Source organism: Ylistrum balloti, unplaced genomic scaffold, assembly GCF_031769215.1.
Source record: "Ylistrum balloti isolate Yb309-2 unplaced genomic scaffold, AGI_CSIRO_Ybal_v1 Utg369592, whole genome shotgun sequence".
NCBI classification, from domain to species: Eukaryota; Metazoa; Mollusca; class Bivalvia; order Pectinida; family Pectinidae; genus Ylistrum; species Ylistrum balloti.
The window spans coordinates 445,727-457,695 of NW_026781877.1; the positions used below are offsets into that span (position 1 = coordinate 445,727).

Below are 11,969 nucleotides of genomic sequence, written 5' to 3' on the forward strand. Positions count from 1 at the left end.
CCCTAAGGAAAACCGAAAGTTGGTATTTTGTGGAAGTTTTGCTTAAACCAATCAAAAAGAAGTCTCTACAGAAGGTTGTAAAACGAAACACATAACAGTTTTCCTTTGAAAAAGAAAGAAATGTCATTCAATGTTATTAATATAATTGACCCCTGTGACCTTGAAAGTGGGCCAAGGTCATCCATATTGACCACATTTAAGGACACCTATATTAACTTAATATCTATTAGATATCAAGTATATAGGACCTTTCAAACTTGAGAAGAAGTTTCGTATACATTAGTAGCCTACATTGCAGTTCTGAAATTTGACCCCTTTGGAAAAACGGAAGTTGGCCTTTTTGTAGAATTTTTGCTTAAAGCAATCAAAAGCAAGTCTCTATAGGAGGTTGATAAGAAAATCATGTAGTTGCTTTACTCTTAAAAAGTAAAAAAAAATCATTTAATTATATAAATATCATTGACCCCTGTGTCTTTGAAAGTCGGTCAAGGTAATTCATATTAAGAAACCTAATAAGCAATTATCTTATCTTTATGTGTGTGAAATATCAAACGTCTATACCTCTCAAAGTTTCTGATAGTTTGGTACCCTAAATTGCGCTTTTGAACTTTGACTCCTGTCGAAAACCGGAAGTTGACGTTTTACACAAAAATGTCCTATAAGAAGTGATATTTTAGTTTTCAGTTCTACATAACATATCCAAAAATGAATTCAAAATATCACGTCATTATTGAGAAATTGAAGTTTTGGCAAAAATCAAATATGTTCGTGACTCTCTCGATGTGGACTTACATGAGAATGATGTAGACATTGCCCACAGGCTGGGCAGATTAAATAAGGAAAAGCCTAGGACTATTATCTGTAAGTTTACCCATAGGATGAAAAAGACCCAGATTCTAAGTAACCGCCGGAAACTGAGTGGAACCAAGTTCGTTGTTTTCGAGGATTTGACCAAAAAGAACCAAGACATTCTGAAACAGGCGTATAAAATGAAGAGTGTGAAACGCTCGTACAGCTTCGATGGGAAGCTTTTCGTGACTCTAGAAGACGGTACGAAGCGTAGACTTGGTTACGATACTGAACTAACTGACCAGTTTCTTGCAGATGACGGAAACGTTAAGATGGGAATTCGTTGGCATTATATTTCTTTTTAAGGAAACAATTCGGTACATGTGAAAATGTGTATTTTTTTTCTTTAGCATAGTGATCGATAACAAGACTTGGTACGTTTCAGTACCACCAGAGATTGACTTTCTCTGGTGTATCGATCTGATTGATCTCTTTAAAGTGGATTGTAACTTGTGATTTCTAATAATTTGGAAAAATGGATTATATTGGGAAAATTATTGTAAACTGGTAAGTTTAGTTCTTTTTATCATAGACATACTATTTATAATTAGTATATTTTTATTTAATTTTCCCCATTGATTTGATCATGTGTAAATTTATTATTAAATACGGAAAAGTACTAATGCTTATCTAGAATTCTTCCTTTATCTTACATAGTATTGATCGTATTTTTTGTAAATTCCGGAACGTTTGAGAGGTTTCTAAATAGTAGTATACTACTTCCGGTTTTCATTTTACTTCCGCCAGTCCTCGGGGGTTTTCTTTATTTTTAGGTATGTGTACGTTAGTAGACAGTTGTATTTTGATTTTGATCATCAAAATATGTTTTTTAGTTCTCTATGTTTACATCTTTTCTTTCTCTTTACTTTCTCTGTTGCTGGGCTAGAGTATTTTCTATTGTTATTTGGAAACGTTACGTGATGGAAGGGGTATCTATTCTGTCAGCAAACCGCCAGGAACTCGGGGATATAACTGTTATTGTAAGATAATATCAGTAAATTTAATATGCTTAATTATAAGCATTAGTATGCTAGGTTCGTCTGATGTAAGTTGAGTTACCTAGGCGAAGTACGCTACTAGGTTCAGTCTATGTACCTTGGTTCTACTCGTGTAATGTAATATATATTGTAATGTTCTGAATAAACCTCCATCTTGAAAAGCACATGGTGTTTTTGGAATGACTTTATGGCCGACTCCTGATCATGAAACATGGTGTCAGAAGTGGGATACATGTGCCGATGTGAAGTAAGTTTATCGTGAACCGGGAGAAATTCACCGCGCATACGAAATATTGTTAGAACACCCTGAAACGGATTCGACAATCACGATGGCGAAATTTCACGCTCCGGAACCATTTGATTTCACATCTCCAAATGAATGGCCTGATTGGCTACAACGCTTTAAACATTACAGGACAGCTACGAAGTTGAACAAGGAGGAAGATCCTGTACAGAAAAGTGCCCTTATTTACAATATGGGGAGACAAGGTGAGAACGTTTTCAAGATACTCGTAATTGATAATGAGGGGGATGGAGATAAATATGACAAAGTTGTGGAAAAACTTGATGCTTATTTCGTACCAAAGAGAAATGTGATACACGAGAGGGCTAAATTTCACATGAGGTCCCAGGGTCCTACAGAATCGATTGAAGCATTTGTGAGGTCGTTATTTGAAATGGCTGAACACTGTGATTTTGGTACACAGAAAGACAATAATATCAGGGACAGACTAGTAATCGGTATCACGGACAAGTCAATTTCCGAGAAATTACAGCTTAAAGCCGATTTAACTTTAGAGACAGCACTACAAATTGCTAGACAGTCGGAACAAGTCAAGTCACAGATCAAAGATCAATCGTCGGTATCAGTCGATGCAGTGAGTAAAGGTAAAAAGTCGGGGACGAAACGTCCTACTCAACAAAAACGTCAACAATATGGAGTTTCGGGTAAACAAAAGCATGACGGTCATGCGCAGGGAGGACAAAGGTGTACATTCTGTAACCGGTCACATGCAAAAGGGTCATGTCCTGCTTATGGTAAACGGTGCAATAAATGCAAGTCGTTGAATCATTTTGCTGTTTGTTGTAAAGCCAAACATGTTCATGAAGTTGTACAAGAACATTCGGACGAATTCTTTCTAGGTGCAGTGAGTACCGGCTCATCGGAGGCCTGGAAAGTAATTTTACCTGTCTGTGGGGCATCAGTCACTTTCAAAATAGACACAGGTGCAGACATCTCGATTATTTCAGAGAGAACATTTAATCGTTTTAAAGAAAGGCCAGTACTTCGGAAAGTTGATACTGTGCTTCAGAGTCCAGGTGGCACATTAGGATGTGTAGGTCGTTTTACGCATGTTGTACGCTATAAATGTGTAGACTGTACACTTGAGTTCTACGTTGTGAAAGATCAGCAAAATAATCTACTGAGTCGTGATGCGGCAATGAAAATGGGACTAGTCATCAGAATCGAGGAGGTTAGCCGGTCAGTATTTGGGTCCTCTGGTCTAGTAAATTGTGAACCAGCCACCATTCAGCTGAGAGACAATGTTAACCCGTATTGTGTTACTACAGCAAGGCGTGTTCCATTTCCATTACTCGACAAAGTATCGAAGGAACTCCAGCATATGGAAACAGAAGGAATTATTGAAAAGGTGATAGAACCAACCGATTGGTGTGCACCCATGGTACCAGTAGTGAAAAAGAACGGTAATGTCAGAATTTGTGTAGATTTGAAAAAATTGAATGAGGGAGTCAAACGTGAAATACTAATGCTGCCTACTCTTGACGATATAGCTCCAAAGCCTACAGGTGCCAAAGTTTTCTCAAAACTTGATGCTAGTAGCGGTTTCTATCAAATACCGTTACATCCCGACAGTTCGAAACTGACCACATTTATAACGCCATTTGGACGTTTCTGTTTTCGACGTGTGCCTTTTGGCATTACTTCAGCCCCAGAGATCTTTCAGTGAAAGATGACAGAACTTCTCGCGGGTTTGGAAGGCGTAGAAGCGATTATAGACGATATATTAATATATGGTAAAACGGTCAAAGAACATGACGAACGCCTTGAAAAGGTGATGGACAGAATTAAAGCTTCAGGTCTCAAGTTAAATGAAGACAAGTGTGAGTTCAGGAAGTCGAACATAGAGTACTTCGGTCACATGATAAGTTCCGAGGGAATTGCACCCAATCCGAAACGTGTGGAAGCTATTCGAAATATGGAGGCTCCTAAGGGCGTCACAGAACTTCGCAGAGTCATTGGCATGATTAATTATCTTGGACGGTTTCTACCAGATCTGTCAACATCAATGAAACCGATGACAGATTTGCTCAAATCAGACCAAGTTCGGGCATGGACTCCGATGCAGGAACAAGCATTTAATGAGGTTAAAAGAAAACTAACAGAAACTCCTACACTGAACTTTTACGATGCGAAACGGGAAACTGTTGTGAGCGCCGACGCCAGTAGCTATGGATTGGTGGCTGCATTGTTTCAGAAGGACGACGGTGGTGAACTCAAGCCGATTATGTTTTGTTCGCGTACACTCACTCAGGCCGAGACAAAATACGCACAGATTGAGAAGGAGTGTCTCGCTCCGGTTTGGGCATGCGAAAAATTTGAACGTTATCTCGTCGGTTTGCTTTCGATTGCTAACGGATCACAAACCGTTAGTACCCCTGATTAACACGCAAGATCTCGACAAAACTCCACTGAGATGCCAACGTCTCTTGATGCGTCTACGCAGATTTAATCCTGTCGCTGAGCACGTTCCAGGTAAATTGCTTGTGGTTCCTGATACGCTTTCGCGAAACCCTATGAAAACACAAAATGACAGCAGAGAGACTGCTATTGAAATTTTCGTAAATTCGATTGAACAGTTGCGACCAATATCGGATATGAAATTGGAGCGTATACGGGACGCACAGTTCAATGATGCAGGTGTCCAAAAAGCAATCGTATATACAAAGTATGGTTGGCCAGAAAAAGAAACTTGTGTGGATGTACCAGCACGAGAATACTTTGCATCACGAGGAGAACTTTCAGTGTCTAATGGTTTGCTTTTATACCGTGATCGAGTTGTTGTTCCAGAAGAACTACGTAAAGAGATTATGGAAAATCTCCAAGAAGGTCACATGGGCATTGAGAAATGTCGTGAACGCGCTAGAACAACCGTATGGTGGCCTGGCCTTACCAAGTACATTAAGGCAAAAGTAGACTCTTGTCAATTCTGTCAAGACCACAAACCTACCCAAAGGAAAGAACCATTGAAAGTAACGGAACTACCGTTAAGACCATGGCAAAAAGTGTCTGCCGATTTGTGTGATCACAAGGGGAAAAACTACCTCATCGTAACTGACTATTATTCCCGATACATTGAAATCGCAGAACATTACGAGTAGTCAAGTAATTCTGCGATTGAAAAATATCTTCGCACATTGGGGTGTCCCGGAAGAGTTTGTATCGGACAACGGTACGCAATTTGCATCACGTGAGTTCGCAGAGTTCGCGAAGGAATATGGATTCCGACAAACTTTTTCGAGTCCACATTATCCTCAGGGAAATGGTGAGGCAGAGAGTGGTGTAAAAACAGCTAAGCGTATTCTAGACCAAGATGATGTGTTCATTGCACTTATGGCATATCGAGCAACACCTATCGTCGCGACTGGTTCGAGCCCGAGCCAGTTGATTATGGGTAGACAAATTCGTACTACAGTGCCAGTCGTCGAGAAGAAATTAGTTCCAAAATGGCCGAATGCAAAGAATGTAAGGAAACGGGATACAGAATATAAACGTTGTTATGTCTATCATTACAACCGTCGACATGGTGTACGAGATTTACCCGATCTGGACATTGGTGATGAGGTCAAGGTCAAACTAGATGGCGAAAAACTCTGGTCCGCGAAGGGAGTCGTAGAAGAGGCGTATCCTGAAATTAGGTCATACCGTGTCAGAACGCCAAAGGGGGTATACCAACGAAATCGTAGACATCTACAGACTATTGCCCCAGATGACGTCAGAATTACTCCGACGTACGATAAATTGTTGTCAGGTGATCTTAACGTCACACCGAGGAAAACTGTTCCGTCAGCAGTCTCAACACCACATGTGAAGTCGTCAACGTCAACACCACCAGCTCCAATTGTAGACAAGTCAACGTCACCTACTGATGTTTCGGACAACACATACACCAGTCCAAAGAGGTTGACCAAACTTCCTACGAGGCTGAAAGACTATGAGGTCACATGAACTATTGCTATTCCATCTTAGCGTAGTACAGGAGTTGTGTGTAATAGGGCAGAATAATCCCTACACTCCTGTGGGTTCTGAGGCAGTCTACCTCATTTCCCAAGTTAATAATTTTGTTTATTTGTTTGTTATCAAAACAAAGTCATAGTTTTGTTCGAAAAAAAAATGTTTAATGATATAATTTAGTGATTTGGTATCATAAGTTCAGTATTAAGAAGCTATTTGGTAAAAAGCAGTTTCAGAGACATTTCTTGTGGACAATTTATTACATGCATAGAATTTGTTCTTTTATTAGGCAAAGTTATATAAAGACCTTTGAAAGGAGACAATAATTGGACAAGATTCAGTGGAAATAATTTTGCTGGTAATCATATCTATATTGTGCAAGTTATTTTCTTTAACTTCAAAAGGGGGAGATGTTATTGTAAGATAATATCAGTAAATTTAATATGCTTAATTATAAGCATTAGTATGCTAGGTTCGTCTGATGGAAGTTGAGTTACCTAGGCGAAGTACGCTACAAGGTTCAGTCTATGTACCTTGGTTCTACTCGTGTAATGTAATATATATTGTAATGTTCTGAATAAACCTCCATCTTGAAAAGCACATGGTGTTTTTGGAATGACTTTATGGCCGGCTCCTGATCATGAAACAATAACTAAAAGGAAAGACGTTTTCTCATACTTAACATCTAAGGGACATTCTATTTTCTGTTTGCAGGACACACATTTTTCTGAAGAAAACCAGAATTTTATTAGAAACGAATGGGGTTTTGATTGTTATTTCAACTCTTTTAAGTCGAATTGTAGAGGGGTGGCAATTATGTTAAACAATAAATGTGAAATTAAGGTAAATAAAGAACAGAAGGACTTATCAGGAAACGTTTTAGCACTTGATATTTTAATAGAAGGTACAAAAATTACACTTATTTCACTGTATGGTCCAAACACAGACTCACCAAATATTTTTGATATTCTAGTAGACACTATTGATGATTTTGGTAATGATAAGTTAATTATATGCGGAGATTTTAACATGGTTCTAAATCCAGAGTTAGACTATGATAGAGGTTATAAAAATGTAAATAATCGGAAAGCTAGACAGAAACTGCTAGAAATCATTGATAGTTATTGTCTCGTTGATATTTATAGGGAATTACATTCAGATAGTAAAAGATACACTTGGAGGAAAAAGACCCCAGTGAAACAAGCACGCTTAGACTTTTTAATATCAGAAAACTTGTAATCAAGCATTTTAAGTTCAGTTATAGAACCAGGATACAGATCCAACATTCGTTTCCTTTACCTAAGTTAAAATTTAGTGAATTCAAAAGGGATAAGGGATTGTGGAAATTTAATTCATCTCTTTTATATGATGAAGAATACTTAATTATATGATGAAGAATACTTAAAATTAGACAAAAAAGTGATTTTAGATACAAAAAGCCAGTGTTGTCTTCCGGTAAACAACAGAAATACTTCAGATACTATTTCAGATACAGATATTGAATTTATGATTGATGACCAACTTTTTCTTGAAACCTTACTCATGGAAATTAGGGGGAAAACAATATCGTATTCATCATATAGAAAGAAAGTACAGAACAGAAATGAAGATTTACTTAGAGCACTATTCAGTACATGGAGGAACAAGAGCAAGTAGATATTGAAGAATTAGATGTTAAGAAAAAAAGAGTTGGAAAACATTAGAATTAAGAAAGTTAAAGGTAGTGTAGGGGAAAAACCAACTAAATATTTTTTCAATTTAGAAAACAGAAATTTTGTTTAAAAAATAATACCAAAAATAGAGAAAGGGAATACTGTAATAACACGCCAAGAGGATATTCTAGAGGAGGTTCGCTGTTTTTATGAAAGTTTATATAATGACACCTCTGAAATTGAAGATATTGATTTAACTGAATATTTGGAGACCTTTGAGGCCCCAAAATTAGACAATAGTGAGGCAAAAAATCTAGAAGGGCAAATTACATTAGAAGAGGCAGCAAAAGTGTTGAAAATTATGAAAAATAACAAAAGTCCTGGTACAGATGGTTATACAGTTGAATTTTTTAAATGTTTTTGGAAGCAGTTAGGGTTTTTTTATTGTAAGATCTGTAAATTGGGGATATAAAAAAGGTATCCTTTCTGTAACGCAAAGACAGGGTGTTATTACATGTATTCCCAAGGGAGATAAGCCTAGGCAGTTCTTAAAAAATTGGAGGCCTATAACATTATTGAATATTAGTTATAAAATTGCTTCAGGCTGTATAGCAGATAGAATAAGGTCAGTTTTAAATAAGTTAATATGTGAAGATCAAACAGGATTTACTTTAAGGCCGTTACATTGGGGAAAACACACGATTGGTATATGATATGCAACTTGCTGAAGATTTGAATATTCCGGGAATGCTTTTAATGTTAGATTTTGAGAAAGCTTTTGATTCGGTTTCGTGGAAATATGTTGACAAGGTATTTAGTTATTTTAATTTTGGGCCAGATATTCAAAAATGGGTTAAGTATTACATACTAATGTATCAGCTACTGTAAATCAGGGGGTAACCTGTCATCTGTTGTTAATGTCAAAAGAGGCTGTCGTCAAAGCGACCGAATAGCTCCATATATTTTTGTTTTATGTGTAGAAATACTAGGTATTAGATTCAGAAATAATAATAGAATTAAGGGTATGGAGGTTAATAGTTGTCCAGTTTTCATTTCACAATATGCCGACGACACCACCCTTATATTAGATGGCTCAGAAATTTCCCTGAAAGAATCTATTGTTGAATTGGATAAGTTTGCAACATAGGATAATACAACATATATTGACAACTAATTCATTTTTGTTTAAAGCTGGTATAACTAATAGTCCTATGTGTAACCTTTATAATATGGAACAGGAAACAATTATTCATGTTCTATGGGAGTGCCATGAAACACAAACATTACTACAAAGTTTAGAAACCCTTTTTGATGCACTCCTTATCCCATTTTCTTTTAATAAACAAAGATTTCTCTTTGGTAATTTATTACATAATGGCAATAATATAGGTAATAAGACAGGTAATGTAATTTTGATTTTAATCAAATTGTAATATACAAAACAAGATGTCTACATAAAGCCTTAAATCTGACAGTTTTAATCAGTTCAATTAAAGAGTATTATATGTGTCAAAAAAGTATTGCTTATAGTGAAGGGGAACTTTCCCAACAGAAGTTTAGGGCTGAATGGATAAAATGGGAGAAATTGTTAGAAATCTCAGACTAATTCATCTGTTCAAATATTTGTGAATTTCCTGGGTACAGTTTAAGAGCTTTGATATCTTTCCATTGTATACAGGTATATATTTATAGAATAATTTGTATTTCTCTTGGTTGTTCATTGACATTCTTCCGAGAAATTTATTTTCTCTCACCAGACGCTAATTTTTTGGTTTGATTTTTTGGATCAGACCTCACCTCTACCCCAGTAAACTCTTTCTCTCCCTCCCCATCTCCCCACTCCTCCCCCCTCTCTCTCCCTCCATATTATTTACTCTCTCCATTTCAATACATTTTCATAGTTTTTTTTTCTCTCATTTTGTGGTATGTGTGGGTGTGAAAGTTTGTGTACATGTATATCTAGTAAAAATGATGATGATGATGATGATGACAGAGTGAGTGAAAATGATTGTACATGGATGATACTGATTGTATATGACATGATGATGATTGTATATGACATGATTATGATTGTACATGGGATGATGATGATGATGTTTGTATATGAGATGATGATGATGATGATGATGATGATGATGATGATGATGATGATGATGATGATGATGATTGTACAAGGGATGAAGATGATGTTTGTATATGGGATGATGATGAGGAAGATGATGATGTTGTTGATTGTAGAAGGGATGGTGATGATGATGATGAGTGTACAATTATAGGATGCATGAGGTGTACAATTGCTATGATGTGTGCAAAGTTGTTATCTGTATGTTTAAAATGCTTTGAAAAATAAAATAGATATTAAAAAAAAATCAAATATGGCGTCATAGCGGACATTTTGTTTTTCGACGAAGTTGAAAATCACGTCAGAATTAAGAGAGTGCGTTATCAAACCTATGCTTGATTTGTGGAAAATGGGAACCCTCTTTCCCTCATTTGTATAATAAGGTACACTTCTAAGATGGTTCGGTATATAAACAGAAAACGGATATTTCATACAAATATCTTTATCGAGATACGCTATTCCTATACCGATCTATCTACAGCATGCAGTGTGCTAATAGACATGATGACTCAATTTAAATAATGGACAAGTTAAGATTACAGATATGTACGTATACCTAGACAATGACGTCAATGGTATTTCTTACCAAGTGTATTGATTCAAAAGTGTTTCTATTACTCCTCATGGAAAAGAAACTCTCCATATTAATTATTGAAATGATTTTCTGTCATTGTGTTGAACCAATTCTTACCGTAAAATTTACGTAAAAAGTTTAAAAAAGTTATTAATGCTATGAGTCAACAAATCACTTTTAGCTCTCAGCGAAATTTCCAGGTTACTTATCCTGGTATAATTGTCAAGCAGAAGTAAGCGGATTATCATTAAGTTAACTCATAAATAGATACAATGTCAGGATTCTTTCTATTTGTATAGAAAGATATTGATCGATAATACTACGCTGTTTGGTTCTGGTCAGGTTTAACCATTAAATATATGTGTCTCTTTATATTGTCATAAATATTTATCCATAATTTTGCTCCCCCTGATATCATATCGTTGTATAAAATGCAGTGTAACTGTGTGAGAAGAAAATTATTGTTGAATGTTTATGTTTACTGTATTAGATTCTGTTAGAATAGTTACATCAACGAAATGCAATATTGGCATCTAAATCATTTCCGATAGTTTTAACTTGTTAGTAAGGATGTACTCCTTTGATGTTTGACAGGAAGTAAGATTTACGTGTAATTCATTACAAAATGTAATACCTTTGTATTGAACATTTGTGTTTTGTTTACTTCGTTATTTAGTTCTGTATTACCTATCAGCTGACTAAGGGAGCTTTATATGGCATTGTAAAGAAATGGACTACTTTTTTGTCAGCGTAATTTACAATTTTTCTTAAGTATCCAGGTATCATACTATCTATTTTCAATAAACATTAAAATTGTTTTGAAAAAAAAAAAAAAAAAAACATGAAAAGTACTATATTTTCCTAGCCAAGGTGTGTTCCAACTTCGGTTTTAAATGTAAATCCGGAGTTTGACGTTACCTATGATTATTATTGATAAATATCCAAGATATTTACATGTAACCATTTGCAACGGAACATGAAAAATACTTTGACATAAGGATTGTATAACATTGTTAAATTAGTTCAGTACCCGGTAAAGAAAACAAAACAAAATTTCTATTCAGGTTCTGATTAAAATTAACATGTATTAGATATAACTACACACTTGTACCTACAAAATTCCGAATATTTAACAAAGTTTCTACTTTTAAGTTATCATAAACGCTATAAAAATTAAAACCGAACCTGACTAATTAAGTATTCTAAAACGCCAGACATACATAAAGAAACAGGTCTAAATATATCCTTACCTTGCAGCTGTGTTACCTGAACTCGTATGACGAGAATTATTCAAACCACATCTTTTATATAATGTTAATTTCATGGAAACCCATGAAGTTGACGTAAGGCCTTAAAATAATCTTAATGTTAAACTATAGTTACGTAAAATCCATGCACTGTTCTTAGAAATGGAAATTTTATGCACTAAGTTTATATATACAGGGATAAGGCATCGTCATATTTTCTGAAATTCTGACAGGGTACTATAAATAGATCGGGGAATTCCATTGTATTTCCT

General features: G+C 35.7%; 2 protein-coding genes across 2 annotated transcripts; both read left to right on the forward strand.

The window, feature by feature from the left end:
* The first annotated feature begins 2,176 nt into the window (after nt 1–2,176).
* Nucleotides 2,177–3,817, forward strand: LOC132545088 (uncharacterized protein K02A2.6-like). The gene has a single exon (XM_060208757.1). It carries the CDS (start codon nt 2,177–2,179, stop codon nt 3,815–3,817), a length of 1,641 nt encoding a protein of 546 aa, XP_060064740.1.
* A 763-nt stretch (nt 3,818–4,580) lies between these two features.
* Nucleotides 4,581–6,096, forward strand: LOC132545108 (uncharacterized protein K02A2.6-like). Its single transcript, XM_060208777.1, has 2 exons — nt 4,581–5,120; nt 5,236–6,096. Exons 1-2 carry the CDS (start codon nt 4,581–4,583, stop codon nt 6,094–6,096), a joined length of 1,401 nt encoding a protein of 466 aa, XP_060064760.1.
* Nucleotides 6,097–11,969: the final 5,873 nt, after the last annotated feature.